A 17,540-nucleotide genomic window follows, 5' to 3' on the forward strand; every position below is an offset into this window, starting at 1 on the left:
CATTCTAAGGAGACTGCCTTCCCTCTCAACTCGTCCTTGCCCAACCCCAGTCTAGTGTCCCTTTTTTCCTCATTTTGTCATAGTCTTGTCTTCCCCCCTGCCTCCCCCCCAAAAAAACCCCCACCTTATCTACAACTTCCTTTAATCTGAGGCCCATGCTCACCAACTGAAAACAAAGCCCTCAGGGGAGTTTATTTGTGGTGAGGACACCTTGGGGGTGAGGAGGCTCCCAAGCCAAGTTCAGGCATCAAAAAAAAAAAAAAAAAAAAAAGGAGGGGTGCATTTATCCCACACACTGACTTCCTTACTGCCCGGATCCCTTCTGCACAGTAGGACACAGGAAAGCACCCTCGCTTCAAGTAGTGAAAGCCCGGGCACTTTGAAAAGGGTCCTTCCCTCTCAGATCCGGGAGAAGTCCCGGGTGCGAAGGCGGGGCCACTCTGCTGGCGACACCCTCCTGAATGTCGAGCCCCGCCTTCCCACCACCTTAGGGATTTGGTACGTGAAGCGAGGTCGCCCTCTCAGTGAAAGGCAGATGTCCCTTTAAGGTTTGCTTTGCTGCCGCCCGCGGACTTTAGCCTAAACACGGTCCCGCGAAGTTGGCTTTATTTGTCCATGTCTCGGACGGAGCCTGGGAGGCCTGCCAGTGAGATTTCAGAGACCCAGCGCGCGAAGGGGCGGGGATGTGGCAATCCATCTGGGATGTAAAAAGCGTGGAGCAAGCCTAGAGGCATTCGACCAAAACACAGGAAATCACTCCGCCGCCGCTCCAGGGCGCTGCAGCCACTAGGGCCACCACCGGACACCGCGCGCGGAGACCGCCTGAGTGACCCAGAGCGCAAGGCGCCGGCGCCCGGGTCCTGCCAGCTCCTGCCCACGAACCAGCACGTCGCGGAAAGCTGCACCCGCTCCAGCCATGGTCCCCAGGCGTCCTTCCAGCCCACAGGTCACTGTAGCCTGCGTCTGGTTCCTCACGGGTGAGCGACCCTGCTTCCCTGAGCATCTCTGGTGGGGCTTGGGGCTCGGGTAAAAGGTGACACACAGCAGAAGGGCAGAGCAGAGATGCCCTCAGGTAGACCAGCCAGGTCAGAGGACAGAAGGGTGGTCCTGACTGCAGGCAGCGCCGGGGTGAGGGAGGCAGTGCTGAGAACTTTCCAAGTAGAAGCGGCATTTTCAGATTAAAGTTGTTTTTACGCTGCGCGCTGTGTTTTAGGCATTTGAGTTTCTGGAAGGGAAAATAACCACCGGAGGGCTCCTAATTAATGAGCAAAGTTTCTGCCCTAGGGTTACTAGAAAATGGACTTTATAGTATTGCCTTCCTGTTTAATATTTAAGACCTTTTCTGTACAGCACGGGGAAAGACAGGCATGAGAGGCAAAACTACTTCTTGTCCCAATACGACGTTTCTACTCTGGCTCCTAAGAGGCGGAACATTCCGAAACTGAACGTTTAGCACCCAAATATCACAGTGCAGTCTTTGAAATACAGACGTACTTTTAAGAAGACGTAGTGTCCTAGAAATGCAGTGTTATATCCCATTGAGAGAAATGTGGGAGCATTTCGGAGTTTCCTAATGGTAGCTAGGGTCACAGCCTTTATTGTAGTTACCAGTTTGGGAGGGAAAACTGACGTGGTGTCCCCAGCAAAATGGTAGAAACTTTAAGCAACAGATTATCGCCTCTTTAGCCCCTCAATTGGGGTGTTTGTCTTTAACAGGATGGGATACTCATTTGTCTGATGTTTTCAATGTTGGTGTGCTTAACGAATTAACTTCACATTTGACTAGCAACAACAGGGCCAGTTGTCCCAGCAGTGGGTGCCTAAACACTGAGAGTACTGAAGTTCACTTTCTCATGAGTTATCAGCAAGCTCATCCCTTTTCATAGTGAAGTGGGGTAGGAGGTAATAAGCTATGGGCTTACGGGCTTTCCACCCAAACATTTCCTACTCAGTAGGAAATGGCCAACGATCCAAACAGTAGTGACTTCTGAAGAGTGTTACAGGCCAGGGACTGGCTTCAATCCACCAGCTATTGCCTCGACCCTGGATGCAAGCTTGGCTTGTGACTCCTTTCCAACCCACACTTTGAGAGATTGTATCTTGGTGTTTTGCAAAATCTGAATTGTTTACTAATTACTCAAGCTGTATCTTTCTCCCCCACCTCCCCCCACCTCAAGCTCCCCCCACCTCCCCCCACCTCAAGCTCCCCCCTCCTCCCCCCACCTCAAGCTCCCCCCACCTCAAGCTCCCCCCACCTCAAGCTCCCCCCACCTCCCCTACTTTACCAAACATTCTGTCAGGCAGTGCAGAAACCAGGCTTGAGTAGTTTCTAAGAGAATGACAGCTTTCAAAGAGGAGCTGGGGTGAAGGGGGTATAATTTCATGTAAACACTGGTGTAACATGCCTTGCTGGGTCCAAGACGAGAATTAAAGGAGGAAAATTGGCAGATATTTCTAAAGTATGCTCAGGGTTTTTGTTTGTTTGTTTGTTTTTGTGTGTGTGTGTGTGTGTGTGTGTGTGTGTGTGTGTGTGTGTATTTAAAGCATTATTGAGCCAGGGAGGACAGGTTCCTTATATGCAGTGTATTTATGTCCAGTCCACAAGACAGCATTAAGGATCTCAGATATGACTTTATCCTTATCAATTGCTCATACTTGGACACTTCTCAACAATTCACGGACTTTGCAGTTACTCTGGAGTCCTACACACATATCTGCCTTCAAATAATATTACAGAGCTTACACTGTCTCCCAGTCTCTAACTCACCTGCCTAATAGGACATTTTTCTTGTTTCTATTTTAAGTAGATCATCTGTGGTAGCTTGTGGTTGCCTCTCAGATAAAAATCCAAAGCTCTCAACCCGTCACCCAAATCCAGGACCCTGTGTCCTTTTCCCATTACTCCTGTGTAATACATTGCCATTAATTGATTGGCTTACAACACTATATTTCTGTTTTAAAGTTCTGTAGGTTTTAAGTAACACTGTGATAAAATCAAGCGCCCCCCCCCCCCTGCCCAGGGCATTTCCTGGGGAGGCCTTAGAGGAGGATGGGCTTCCTTGCTGCTTTCCACTTTCCGAGGCTACTTCCGCTCTCTTATCTAAGGTGATACAGTCAGCTCTGATGGATTGGAGCAAAGTCATCTTTGGCTATTACTCTGCCTACCACAATCCTTAGACGGAACACGCACTGCATCCAGCTTTATTTCCTTACATTCCTCATACTCCTGTTGCTCGTCCTGACGCTGTGGATGTGATCTTCTGGCTTTGTGCATCTACAAAAGAACCCCACCCTTCCTTCCGACTGCCCCCTGCCTTCTAAACAAACTCTCTCCAGTGCTCTGAGCCACACGTCTATCATAACAAGCCACAACCATTCCAGTGAACTGCCCCCGGGGATTTACAACCTCTTCCAACATACATCAAATAATTTGCCAAGAAAAGTGTTCTCCCTGTGTCCAAATAAAGTCCTTGTCACTGTCTTATATATGTCAGAGTCCAGGGATGATATATGACACACGCAGAGGATTTAACTGAAGGCAGTTTCCTAGACGGCCTGGAGGAGGCCTTAAGGGAAACAGTAATGGTGGAGCACCTGGTTTAAGAAATGCTCGGTAGGAATCACGAAGCCATGGTTGCTCACAGGCCTTGAAGAACGTGAGCACTAACAGAAGGCTGCTGTGTCAAGACCGTGGTGACAGGTAGACTGCAACTGGACCCAAACTGAAGGTCAGCCAAGAATGAGTAGAGGCAAGACACACCTTCGCCCTACCCCCAAGCAACAGTGTACCCATTGCTCTCATTGGAAATGGTCAAATGGTTAGATTCAGCCTTCCAGATAGATGGTTACAATAAGCAGCACTGATTAATGCTGGGACTCATCACATGGGAAGCCCTGGGCCAAGGTCGTTGCATTGTTTTTATCTCTAACCTAAAGAAAGTAAAGGCCTACACATCTTCCATATTTTAAAGATGAAAAAAAAAAAAGATATTTTAAAAAATAGTACTGAGATGAATTCCATTTGCCCAAAGTCTCGCAGCTAATAAATGACAAACTGCTTCAATTCACATCCTTGACCTCAAGTTTCCTGCTGTGAAATGAGCCTAAGTTGTACAAGCTCATTTTCCTCTAGCTCACAACTACGTGAGCAAACACAAGTGGCTGAAGAAGTACTTTGATAAGGATTTTTAGCTGTATCATGAAAATGGATGATAGCACACTCTATCTGAGGCACAGTCTAGACAAGGTTATTTCTGTCTCGGTTTACCAAGAACAGGATCGTCTATGGCCCTGGTTGAGCTGTCTATTGCTCTTCTATTGAATGGACCATCATTTGAACCTTCTCTTCCACAGCTAGTGTTCTCTATACAAAGTGAACCCCAGTGAGGAGATGGTTGAGTGTGGGGAGACAGTCACTGACCCAAATCAAGTGAATGAACTCCAACGGTGGCCATGGGTTAGGAGTTACTGAACAGGGTGGGGGGTGAGGGGTTTCCTTTACTCAGTATGATGTCTGTAAATGCAATAATGAATCCACCGGGATTCGTTCATTTGCTAGGTTAGAAAGCAGTGAGAGTAACAAACATAGATGCCAAACTAGTTTAGCCATTTTGGTCTAGGTGGTCTTGATGTTAATATTGATGGTTAATCTTAACACTGGTAAAGCCTACCTCCCTACTGGGTCTGAGGGCTAATTCTCAAGGGATGGTTAAAGCATGTAGATTCTAACTTAATGGTTCAACCAAATAATGGATATGAAGTTTGATCAAATAATTGAGAGGTGGTGGAATTTGCTGTGCAGTTAGAGGAAGAAGGTCCCTAAAGGGGTGTCCTTGGGGGCTGTATCTTGCCTGTCACCCCTGCTTTGTGGCTTTGTGTCCACCACCATGTGGACTGCTGTTCCACCATGCCCTGTGGACTGACACCTCTGCCACTCTGAGCCAAAATAAACAATTCATTCTTTGAGCCATCTCCACCAGGTGATTCATCACAGTGAACAGAAAGGCAAGTAATGCAGTCATCTGGGCTACGCAACGTCAGAGCTCTGGAGTCATGTCTGACTGCGGCTGACTTGTTGACCTACTTAGATGGATGTTCCTCTGCCTTTGTTCCTCTACCCACAACCTCTCGAGCCTCCCACTGAGGTTCATAACTGGTCGGATTCTCATATGCCCCTGAAAGTATTTTAACAGAATGAATTAGATGTTTGATGAATTTTCTCAAGGAGTTAGGATCCTAGGATTCAAACACTATTCTTTACAACTGCTCTTCTGATACAGGAGACGCAATATAGTGTATTTGAGTTCATGTTAAGGGACTGGGATGAAAGATATTTTGGAATGGTTGCCACAGTGCTAAGGTCAGAATAGATTGCCTGTTCAGGGCTGTCTGTGACTGCAGAATTGTATTCATTCTCAAAAAGAGTCCAGCAGAGTGGCAAGAGATGCAAATGAGATGAATATATTCCTTTCCTCAAGATTTCAGAAGTTCCTTCTGACTGCCCTATTGTGCCATCCCTTTTGAAGTTGCCTCTGGGCCCTTCCACAAGCAGCCACTCCCTCTTCTATAGATCCTCAACTCCCACACAAATGTGATTCCCAGGGAACTCAAGGCGGTGCACTAGCTAGCTCTCTTTCCTTAGACACCAGTGTGCCCCTAGCTTTTGTTCCTATAAAACAGCACATTATATGGAATGATAATGAAATATGTGGCTGGTTGTCTTCCAAATTGTTGTATTCACCGTGAGGACTGTGTACCAGATTTTTAAAAAGAAAATTATCCTTAGTATCTAAAAATAATTGACACTTTTAACTGAATAAATTACAAAATAATGGACTATAGACACTAATAAACTACCTAAAAGATGAGCTTGTTCTTTTAAGTATAATCTTATCCATGTTTAACCATATTTATATTTGGTTGACTAGATGAGTCCACTGTTAGGTCTCAAAACCCAGGTCAAAGAGCTCACTGAGCTGTCTACTTAGCATTTCAAAGTGGGCGTGGCCACCAGGGTCTCCCAGCCTCCCTCAGTATGGATGGCACACCTCAGCTGCTACCCTAACCTTCTCCACCCCAGAGGCTGGGCTGCCCTTCCCTCAGCTGCCCTTCTCTATGTAATCCAGACATTTTGGCTGCCTATCCCTTTTATCTACCCTGCTGGCCTCTTGGTCTCGTGACCTCCTGGCTCTCTCTTCTCCCCTCCACGCTCTCCTCACAGGGTCTCAGTCAGGGTCGTGCTCACTCTGGACTCTCCCAGGTTCCTCTGTGTCTGGCTACGCTCTTTCCTCCACCCCACCTAGGAACGGTCAGGCGCTTCCTTTTTCACTTTTTCATTCTCCCACCAATTGAAAATGCACCCTTTTATGTAGCACTAGGCAATATGAACACTGAAGGCAGTCAGCTGGTAATTTGGTTGGGTGGTAGCATCCTATTCTGGAAATGCTAAAGTGAGAAAAAACAGAAAAACAAAACCACAGAGGGTCAGTGTGGATGTGAGGGTTGGTGGTGGGTGGACTGTTGACCTTGCCATGTTAGCATTTATAGTCAAAAGGAAATTTAGATAGCAAGTACAAGAATTTTATTTGAAAAACTCTTTTCCCTATTTTCTCTTTTCTCTATTACACACTTATGTTGGAGGTTGGCCTGATATATTTTGATGCTAATTACTGCTTGCTGTCTCTGTGCCCCACCCTGTACCTTGCCTAGGAGCCTAACCTGTTTGACCAATAAGAGGCTATCACACCAGGGCAAATGGGATAGGCGTGGCTAAGATTCCAGGGCTTGGGGAGACAGAGAGAATCTTGGGAGGAGAGACTGGAGGAAAGGAGTGGAGGGAGAAAGGAGGCAGTGCCATGGGTTAGGTGGAGGAGAAGCACATGGCAGGCATAGATGGAGACTTGGCCCAGATGATGAGAGTTAGCAAGTATGTGGGATTATGGAAGGGAGGTAGCTTGACAGGATTATTAGAAGCAGATGGCATGGGATGTCTGTGTCTTCGTTGATTGCTAGCAGGTTAGAAAATACTGCTGTAAAAATTATAGACCTAATAATAAACATTATTAGGCCACAGTGGTAAAATAACTGCAGCACACTTATCTTTGCTTGTAGAGGTCACCCAAGAGCCTTTGCACAGCCTAAGATTTGCATATTCTCTTTTTAGAAGTAATCTTTGTCCCCAGATATTCATAATCAGAGCTCTCACTGCTTATATGTACTGTAAAGATCATCTCTCAAACCAGGTACAATAAATGTAACTGTCATTTGTTACTTAAAAATATTGTAAGACTTTGTCTTAGAAAGATGTGTTTAAAATCACTATTTTCCTAAGTTCTGATAGCTTTAGAACTTAAGTAGGTTTATAGATGTCTACTTTAAGGCTAATCTTGTATATGTTTTTAGTAACAGTATAAAATGCAAAGCAATTTCTTGTGTTTAGTATTTCAGAGGTTGTCAGCTCAAAAACTATAAGTTACGGGAGACTAGCCACTCATTCTTTCATATGGGCCATATGAGTGTATATCACTTGTATTTGGAAATAAAGCCTGCTCCCTTCAGGGGCTTGTGGCCTGGAAGATGCAATAGACACACAGAGAAATAATGTTGGGATATATTCCCAGGGAGGCTTTAAGAAAAGATGACAAACTCAGATTGTGGTCACGGTAAAATAAGTCTTACCAGAAAAGGAAACTAAAGCACAAACAATGCCCCCCCAGCCCCCATCTAAACAGACAACATAGAACAACATGGAGTGTTAAGTGCACAATATTCAAACATGATATCCATATTTCAAGAGCCAAAACCCCGTGTTGCTGTCATTCAAACCATTCCCGGCGCATTATTTTAACAGGCACTCTGGTAACTTGGTAGACAACATCATGGACCATTTCATTCTCTTGAAGAGTTAGGAAATATACTACAGTAAGAAATTGCACACAACCTGCTTTCCTCCAGTGAGCTCTCACAAGCCCGTTATTTCTAATATGATCCTGTTCAAATTAATTCTTGCACTTAGTTTTATGTGTAGAAGACCAGTGGCTTATGTCTCCTGGTGAAAAGGCCTAAGACTCAGGGCAACCCAAACCTTTTAATATTTCAAAGCTTAGGCCTTAGGGACAGACTCTCAACTAGAAAACCTAATTTAACTCGTCCACCTAGCACCATCCAGCTACATGGCTAGCCATATCTTCCAGGCCCGTAGTCAAGTCTGCCTACTCTCATGTTTTCTGGTGAAGGGGTTTTCCTCTTTCTTCTTCCCAGAGTTCTTTTCTCTCTCCCAGGAAGTCTTCCCTTCCACTTCTCTCTCTGTCCACCTATAGACCATAAGAAACTTTTATTATCCAATCAGGGATAATTTGGGAGGCAAGGTTCACACAACATCATCCTGACTACATGAGAATCTGCCCATAGGGCAACAAGGACCTTGTGGGGCAAGCAACCAACACTGAACATTTAGCAGCTCCGGGTCAACCCCAACATTATGGGATTCTGACTTCTAGCTTCGAGCCAAGCATTCTCAAGAGATTTACCAAAGAGCCTTGTTTACAGAACTCTACAGATCTACCAGTTAGCATGTTCTGGTTACAAAACTTTATAAGACTGTCAATATGAGAAGAGGAACAAGCAATTTATTTAGGATATATATCAGAAGTGTGTAGAGACTAGTATTGACAGACTCCAGATAAAAGAGGCCTCTCAAATCCATCAATTCCCTTCTTGTTAAACTCCTTTTTACACCTATTTATTTTGTGTGTGTATATGTGGGGCTCAAGTGTGCCACAGAGTGGGTATGGAGGTTAGAGAACACCTTGCTATAGTCATTTCTCTCCTGTCTGGGGACTGAACTCAGGTTTGGTGGCAGGAACCTTTAGACCCACTTAGCTCTCCCTTGTGGGCCCAATTTCTTCCATTTCTTGATGCACAAACGTTCAACCCCAAAACTAAAATGAGTTTTAGAAAGGGTAAGCTTCAAGTGACTTTGCAAAATTGAAAACAAATATCATGGGAATTAGTTCCTTTAAGCCGACACAGCATACTTTGCACAACTGTACTTTATGTGATAGACTTCAATTCCCTCAATTGTCTAGTACAAGAAGTTGAGTTTCAAATAGACTGAGTGGGGCCAAAAGTCACAGTGAAAACAAGCGAAGGGCAAAAGCTGCAGTTCTCCTGACTTCTAGCCCAATTCTCCACTTGCAGTGTCCCAAAAACAACAGACTCAAGTTGTTTTGAAGGCAACAGCACTGATTTCCTTCTTCTTCTGGAAAGATTAAATGTAAGCATGATAGGAAAACAGGATACAATTAGAAATATCCATGTGAAGGTTCGAATTTCCAAAAGCCAGTAAGTACAAATGACAATTTTAAGAAGCAGAACTATAGCATGTTTTTCTTTCTTTCTTGAGATTTTGATTATTTAGGAAAAAATTAAAATAAAACCATCTATAACCATAGTAGGTTTTTAAGGTCATTATTACAGGAAGTGAACTAAATCAGAGTATTAGGAAGTATCTGTTGAGTTAATATGGCTGCTGTACTTTACCCCTGACTAGTTTATAAATACATGTGATACTACAGGCAAAGGACTTTAAAGGGACAATGGGAGGATACAAGGAAGAAAACATCCAGAGTTCAAAAAGGAGGGGTAATTCATTCAAATTGACCCAGGGTGTGGCTTTAGGCTGAGACATTTCAGCTGGCCCTTCCAGATAAGCAAGAATGGCAAGATGAAATATTAAGCATTGATAGGAGGATGAGGTGAGGTACAGTAGAGAGATTCCTGTACTCTGGGGAAATAAAAAGTGCCCCAAAATAAGACTGCAGCATTTAAAGGCAGAGCACTTTAACTTGAAAGGAAGGACTTGGGGTTTAAATTAGGAACTACAATCCCCAAATAAAATTAAAGTGTCATTATTAATTTAGAAATATACTAAAAGTGAAATAAAATATGGGGAAGGTAAATATCTGATCACTAAACATTAAGCTCAAGTTATCAAAAACAAACAAACAGTTCCTAGCTGATGGAGGTGTTTCAGACCAAGCTCTTTGAGAAATAGTATAGTATGTTCAACCATTAAGGGCACTCACATTTTAAAAAGCAGTCTAGGGCTAGGGATGGATCTCAGTAGGCAGAGTGCTTACAAAGCCCCAGGTTTGAGGCTCTTAAAAGTCTTGGGGTGTAGTGGTACATGCCTCTAATTCCAGCATCCAAGGGGGGAAGGCAGGAGGATCAGAAGTTCACAAGTTCAAGGTTGTCCTCTGTTATATGTCTAGTTAGATGCCACCTTGGACTACATGAGTCTCTCTCTCTGTCTCTCTCTGCCTCTCTGTCTCTCTCTCTGTCTCTCTCTCTCTCTCTGTGTCTCTCTGTCTCTGTCTCTCTCTCTCTGTCTCTGTCTCTCTATGTCTCTCTGTGTGTTTCTCTCTCTGTCTGTGTCTCTGTCTCTCTCTCTCTCTCACACACACACACAAATCTATTCAAAGACGTTTGCCTTACAACTTAAAAAAATTCATGAGATATGAAATACAGTCATTATGGGTTTTCTACATATCAAATGTAGAAATAAATGAATGCATGTTTTTAAAGTAAAATCTCTTTTGAAAATAATGATGATGACCTAGGCTTGGTAGAAACAAGAATGCAATGTGTCAAAGAATGCAATGATTTTAAGATGTAACAAATGCAGGGGAGGGGAGTCAGTGCCTTTCAAACCTGCTAGGTTGAATCCCGAACTGTGGACACAGAGCTGTCAATTAGACGTAGTGGCAGGGGACAACAGCACATAACTTGGATTTGCAGAGATGGATGATTCTGTAGATAAGGCAGATTGTTCGTGGTGGAGGAGCCTGTGTGGTTCAAGCCTGAGTGTGAATGCCAGTTACGTGGTCTTGACCACATTTGTTAACTTCTTCATAATTTCATTTTTATTTTTCTACACATTAGGGTAGCATTTTCCTTGTAAGAAAGAGTAGCAAAGTGCTTGAGCAGTTTTCAAAAGCTGATGGATAGTACGCCAATGAAAAGCTCTCATTCATTAAGAACCTATTAAACACCTTCTTGCTCTGCTGAGACCAGTGTCTTGTTCCGTGAAGGGCTTTGGAGGAAGAAAGCAATGTGAGTTAGGAAGATGGGAAAGGGGGAAATAGGAATTACAGTTGGGGCCGGGCGTGGTGGCGCACGCCTTTAATCCCAGCACTCGGGAGGTAGAGGCAGGCGGATCGCTGTGAGTTCAAGGCCAGCCTGGTCTACAAAGTGAGTCCAGGATGACCAAGGCTACACAGAGAAACCCTGTCTCGAAAAAAAAAAAAACAAAACAAAACAAAGGAATTACAGTTGGGGAGGGAGGGAAGAGAATACAAAGCAAGTAAACGTCCTGACTTATGCTGGAGTCTTGAAAAGCCCTCCACAGCCACCACCCAGAAACCTCTAGAATGAGAGCTGACATCAGTTACCAGGACTAGTCCTCCCTTTAACCTCCTCTCTTCTCTTACGTTAAGGCTAGAGCGATCTGCTTTAAGATTATGTGGAGAGTGGGGACTAACTTTGACATGAACTCTGGTGCTCCATATTTGACCACCTCCCCTTGGTAGGGAGGCCTGGTGGCACTCAAAGAAAGGATAAGTGGGCTACCAAGAAGAGACTTGATACCCTATGATCATATAGTGGGGGAGGAGGTCCCCCTTGGTCATAAACCTAGGGGAGGCAAATAGGGTGAAAGAGGGAGGGAGGGAGGAATGGAAGGATACAAAGGATCCAAGTGATGGGATGGCAATTGAGTTGTAATCTGAATAAATGAATAAAATTTAAAAAAAAGAGAGACCAAGCCAAAAACATGAGAGAGAGAGAGAGAGAGAGAGAGAGGGAGGGAGAGGAGACTAAAATCTATTTATCAATAATAGAAGAAAAAAAAAAATCCTTACACAAAACACAGTGAGAGCATGTGTTCAGGGCTTCTCTGCTCTCCACTGTCTTCAGTCTTAAGAAAAAGGCACCCCCATATTCCCACTGCCGCTGTGCAAAAACAAAACAAACAAAACAAAAAACAAAATCCCCAAGATTTTTGGGTTTTGTTTGCAACCAATTCTATGACTTTTCTTTGAAGGCGGTCATAGTTGGTAGATCCCTTTCTCTTTACTTCCCATATCCTGAGCCTTTGGCCAGTCCTTGCCAGGGAGGATGCAGCGCTAATCTATTGCAGCCCAGCTCCCACACTAAGTGCCTGAGAGACGACTGCGCCGCTGAGAGCTGCCAACTTTGGATTCTGGGATTCCCAGGACATCAGGTCAAGCCACAGAGAGGTCCACCAGGGGTGCATTCCATGCATAGCTTCTGCTCTCTCTGGGCTCTGTCCTTTCACATCTGGGTTAACCGGGTCGTGCAAACAGGCTAACTAGGCGCAGAAAACAGCTGGGCATGTTGCTGAGCCCAGGCCGAACGTGACAAGTTCTTAGAAACTGCTTCTGGGTATCCCAGAGCCAACAAGCGCGTCACGTCTGAGTGTGAGTCAGGAAAGAGCAAGTCCAGGCAGAGTTTGGACTTCGTGGGGGCGCCAAGTCTGCACTTTTGAGGGAACTTTTCACTTTTACATAAGTCTTGAAGCTGGCTTTAACACCATAGAAGACGGTGCAAAATAACAAACTCAGTATATATATATATTGCACTCACATACTCCGCAATTCGTCGCACACAGGGACGTGTGGGAAAACTCAGCTCCCTTGGCATTCACGTCGGACTCGCCTTTCCTTTCACTGCGCCTGCGTGCGGGGGAATCCAGGCCCCGCCTCTCTGGTAGGAGCGTGAGCGGTGCGCCCGGAAGCGGGCTGCGCATGCGCGGTCGCCGCGTCAGCCACTTGCGCGGGGCGGGCGACTAGAAGTACCAGGTCGCTTTTTGCTCAACGTGGGGGGGCTTGCCACGCCGCGTGGGCCAGCGCGCCAAGACTGAAAAAGGCGTGGGGGAAAGCGCTGCCCAGGGCTGCAGGAGTCAAAGGTAGTGTTCCCTTCCTGCCCCCTTCCCGGCTGATACCCACCTCGCCTCTTCGCTGCCCCTCCCCCCTCCCCGTCCTGGGGGACACCCCCGTCCCCCATCCCCAAAGCCTCCTGGTCTGAAGTGAGCCCCTGCTAAGGCTATGAAGCTCGTGCGGAAGGATATCGAGAAGGACAATGCGGGCCAGGTCACCCTCGTCCCCGAGGAGCCCGAGGACATGTGGCACACCTACAATTTAGTGCAGGTGGGCGACAGCCTGCGCGCCTCCACCATCCGCAAGGTCCAGACCGAGTCCTCCACGGGCAGCGTGGGCAGCAACCGTGTGCGCACCACCCTCACTCTCTGCGTGGAGGCCATCGACTTTGACTCTCAGGCCTGCCAGCTGCGGGTGAAGGGGACCAACATCCAAGAGAATGAATTTGTCAAGATGGGAGCTTACCACACCATCGAACTGGAGCCCAACCGCCAGTTCACCCTGGCCAAGAAACAGTGGGACAGTGTGGTTCTGGAACGCATCGAGCAGGCTTGTGACCCAGCCTGGAGCGCCGATGTGGCAGCCGTGGTCATGCAGGAGGGCCTGGCTCACGTCTGCTTAGTCACGCCCAGCATGACCCTCACCCGGGCCAAGGTGGAGGTGAACATCCCCAGGAAGCGGAAAGGCAACTGCTCGCAGCACGACCGGGCCCTGGAGAGGTTCTACGAACAGGTGGTCCAGGCCATCCACCGCCACATCAACTTTGACGTGGTCAAGTGCGTGCTGGTGGCCAGCCCAGGGTTTGTTCGAGAGCAGTTCTGCGACTATATGTTTCAGCAGGCGGTGAAGACGGACAACAAAGTGCTCCTGGAAAACCGCTCCAAATTCCTTCAGGTAAAACTCCTTCCTTACCCGGAGGGAGTTAAGAGTGGGCAGAGGGATTGGTGTTCCTAAGGTTTTAGACCGGAGACGAACAGAAGGCTTAGCTGGGAATGTCAGTAGTGACAGTAAAAAGAACCGTGCACTTTGCCTGAGGTAACCTTTGCTTTCCTCTTACGTTATTTTGGGCTGATTAATGGATGCTCTCAGAGATTGTCTTTTATAATTGCGATTCTAGGTACACGCCTCCTCTGGACACAAGTACTCCCTGAAGGAGGCCCTTTGTGACCCTACTGTGGCTAGCCGCCTGTCAGACACGAAAGCTGCCGGGGAAGTAAAGGCCTTGGATGACTTCTATAAAATGTTACAGCACGAACCAGACCGAGCCTTCTATGGCCTCAAGCAGGTAGAGAGGGCCAACGAAGCCTTAGCCATCGACACCTTGCTCATCAGCGATGAGCTCTTCCGCCATCAAGATGTGGCCACCCGGAGCCGGTACGTCAGGCTGGTGGACAGCGTGAAGGATAATGCCGGCACTGTTCGGATATTCTCCAGTCTCCACGTGTCCGGGGAACAGCTTGGCCAGTTGACGGGAGTAGCTGCCATTCTCCGCTTCCCTGTGCCAGAACTTTCTGACCAAGAGGATGATTCAAGTTCTGAAGAGGATTGAGACTTGACATTTTAACAGTTCCTCCTCCTCCTCTGTTACTTTTTCTTGACATCCTTGACAGGTGCAAGACCGTCACTTGTTGATGGTGTGGGGGGTTTTGTGTGTTGGGTCACACAAGGTGGTTTTTTTTGTTTGGTTTGGTTTTTTTGTTTTCTGTTTTTTGGTTTGGTTGGAAGGACATGTATTCAAATTAAATAAACCCAAAGAAAAGAACATCCAAGCATTATGTTTTCTAACTAGGGCTATTGTTTTCTAAATACCTGGAAACAATTTGTGCGTCTAAGACAGAAAGTCTGTTTGGGTGTTGATAATGAAACCTCATGTACTGCTTTAATTGGTTTTCCTTGTGAAAAGCGTTGCTAACCTTTGCTTCTCATGAAGTTTTATTTTCATCTACATGGTGTTTTTTCGTTTCATTTAATGATCCATTTTCTCTCCTCTTTATAGTTTTTGTTTTTCCTTTTCAATATTTGACTACGTTCACTACTTGAAGTGGTAGCCAAACAGTCAGAAAAGCCAGTCTGAACTGTTGATTTCCTTCTAGAGATCAGTTCTAAACTACTCTTGTTGCTCTTTTGTTGTTCTAATCATGTTTTCTGTAGAGAAACGGTTATTTTCAGACAGTAGAGGTTGGATCTAGGGATTCTCAGCATAGTCTCAGGTGAGATAAAGGTGTAATGGTTTGCCCACCATGTGGCTGACTAATGGCAAGTCTGGACATTTCTTTACACTGAAGTGCTGCCCTGTTCTTTGGTTTGTCATGTTTTGTCTACTGTGGCTTGTCAGTGTTACTCGTCCCCAGGGTGCCTGCGGTGCTAGCCTGTGCGCTCACGTTCTTACTGGACTAGGTTATGTGTGAAGAAAGCGTATTCAGGGAGTTGAGTAACTCAGATGACTCCATGAAAGTTGTAGATAAGGAGTTTCTACAAACTACCACTTAGAGTACGTTTACTACATAATTTGGATGTGCGTCTCTTAGGGAGAGATAGGGAACTTTGGAGACATGGAATTGCAACTGATCTACACATGTCAGTTTAGCACGTGGTTGGGGATTCTGTCTGAAGTGCGGCCCAGGGATGCCTACAATTTTTGTTAGTCTGCTGGCTTCCTTGTTAACACATTTGGAGTTATTTTTGATAGACTTCCTGTTTAGATTTTTTTCCCATATGATGCTAGGAACTGATACCTTCGTGACCTGTCATTATCTTCCTCTGAAAAGTAACTCAGGTTGTCCTTTCATGTTAATATTTAGCTTTAAAGTCATATTACAAGTATTTTGTTAAATAATGTAACAGGAATACAGAGAGGAAGCCATTACAGCTCTTATATTCGAGACCTGGTTGGTGATGAGTCTTAATCTCAGGATATACATCACTGCTGTGATATCGATAAGCGCCGAAGTGACGCCTAAAACACCAAAGAGTACATTTTAGAGCAAGGTTCATAGTTGAACCCCCAGACTAGTTAAACAGCCTCTCTCCCCTGGAAGTGCTAGTAGCTTCTTTGTTCCAGTTACTGGGGTAAACTGGAATAGCACCAGGGTAGCAGAGGCAGGTGGATCCCCAGGAGCTCAAGGAGACCCTGGGGCAGTCCTAAGTTATTGAGGCAGGTTGCGGTGGACATCAGGGCTGAGGATTTGGCTCAGAACCTGCGCTCCGCTGATGGGCTGAGTGAGCTGATGGGAATCGTAGCCCTGTGCAGCGTTGGTGGGACCTTGAATGCAGTGCTCGGCTCGGAGCCAGAATCTTGCTTGTTCCAGCGTCTTCAGGTGATGGCCGTGTGGAGTAAAAATCTGACTCAGGTGTGGGCGGTAGCCTTTCTAAGCAGAATTAGGCTAGGTGTCAACTGGCCCTACTGCTGTGGCTATATCACAGGGGCAAGTACAAAAGTAACGGAGGCAAATTCAACTTAAAACGCTCTAGTAGGTATTGTTGGCTTTTCCTGAAAATCAGAGTGACCCTTCAGTCTTATGAAATCAGTAGGTTCAGCTGCTGGTCATTAGGAAGCATCTTAACCTTAGATGAGAACATAATTGAGATGTGGGGTGGCCAGGGTGGGAGTGGGGGGCGCAGCTGCGCAGAGCGCAGACATGTTGCAGGAAGTAGTCTGTGGATTTACCGTGATGGGAAAACAAGCAGATGGTTGGCGGTGGACTGGTTTATAAATAGCCCCTGCTCGGCCACATCTGGGGTGGACAGGAAGAGACGTGAGTGTAGACAGGAAGAATGCTTGAAAAGGTGCTGATGGCAGAAGAAACTGGGAGGAATCAAAGCAGCAGTGGTGCAGTTAGTACACCCCGCAGTCGGTGGAACGGAAGGAGGCCACCAGGAATGTAAGTGGCTCGGAAGGGCTTGGCCTGCAGATTGTCCAGCGTTACAGAAGCGAAGGCTAATGACAGATTTCAGGCTTTCTGAGTTCGGGTGAAGCAACCGTTTAAGTAGGAAGACAGAAATGGTTTACTCCGGTTTGAAGTGTCGGCGACACCTGCAGTGCTCTCCTCCTGGTCTGCTGAGCTTGGGCCTCTGCGTGAGGTCTTCCCACGTCAACCATGGAAAGCTGTAACTTTAAAAAAAAAATGTACTGGGGTGTTCTGGTTTAATTCGCTGTACATTGTTTTCGTTATTCTGTAGTACAAGCAAGCATTAGCAAGCTGTAAGCTTCTCAACTTGTGGGCCGTTGACGAGTCTTGTCTTTCACGGGGCTGGCACAGCAGATATCCTGCATATAAGATATTATTTATGTTATGATTCATAACAGCAATATTGCAGTTATGAAGTAGCAATGAAAATAATGTTATGGTTGGAGTCACCACAGCATGAGGGACTGTGTTAAAGGGTCGCAGCATTAGGAAGGCTGGGGGCCACTACTATAAGCTATAACGCAGGTGAAAAGATTATTTGCTGCCTTACATGACAGGCACCTCGATTTCTCTCACAGTCTTCACTTCTTTTGCCCCTGTCTTAGACCTGTGTTTTGCCCAATTGCTTTATTGTTACCATAAGAATAGAAAATGCTTGTTTCAACATTTTATTTGA

At 46.0% G+C, this 17,540-nt stretch overlaps 2 protein-coding genes across 2 annotated transcripts in view; both read left to right on the forward strand.

The window, feature by feature from the left end:
* Positions 1 to 470: 470 nt before the first annotated feature.
* The window catches only part of Itga1 (integrin subunit alpha 1), a 144,583-nt gene continuing 127,513 nt past the window's right edge, over positions 471 to 17,540 (forward strand). The window contains exon 1 of the mRNA XM_051172259.1: positions 471 to 977. Coding sequence (XP_051028216.1) covers positions 917 to 977 — 61 coding nt within the window. The 5' untranslated portion in view covers positions 471 to 916. The remainder of the gene's footprint in view (positions 978 to 17,540) is intronic.
* Pelo (pelota mRNA surveillance and ribosome rescue factor) lies at positions 13,076 to 14,540 on the forward strand. The gene is made up of 2 exons (XM_051172572.1): positions 13,076 to 13,850; positions 14,074 to 14,540. The coding sequence occupies exons 1-2, from the start codon at positions 13,125 to 13,127 to the stop codon at positions 14,503 to 14,505; spliced, it is 1,158 nt and encodes a 385-aa protein (XP_051028529.1). The 5' UTR covers positions 13,076 to 13,124; the 3' UTR covers positions 14,506 to 14,540.

The sequence above is a fragment of the Acomys russatus genome, chromosome 30 (genome assembly GCF_903995435.1).
Source record: "Acomys russatus chromosome 30, mAcoRus1.1, whole genome shotgun sequence".
Lineage (NCBI taxonomy): Eukaryota > Metazoa > Chordata > Mammalia > Rodentia > Muridae > Acomys > Acomys russatus.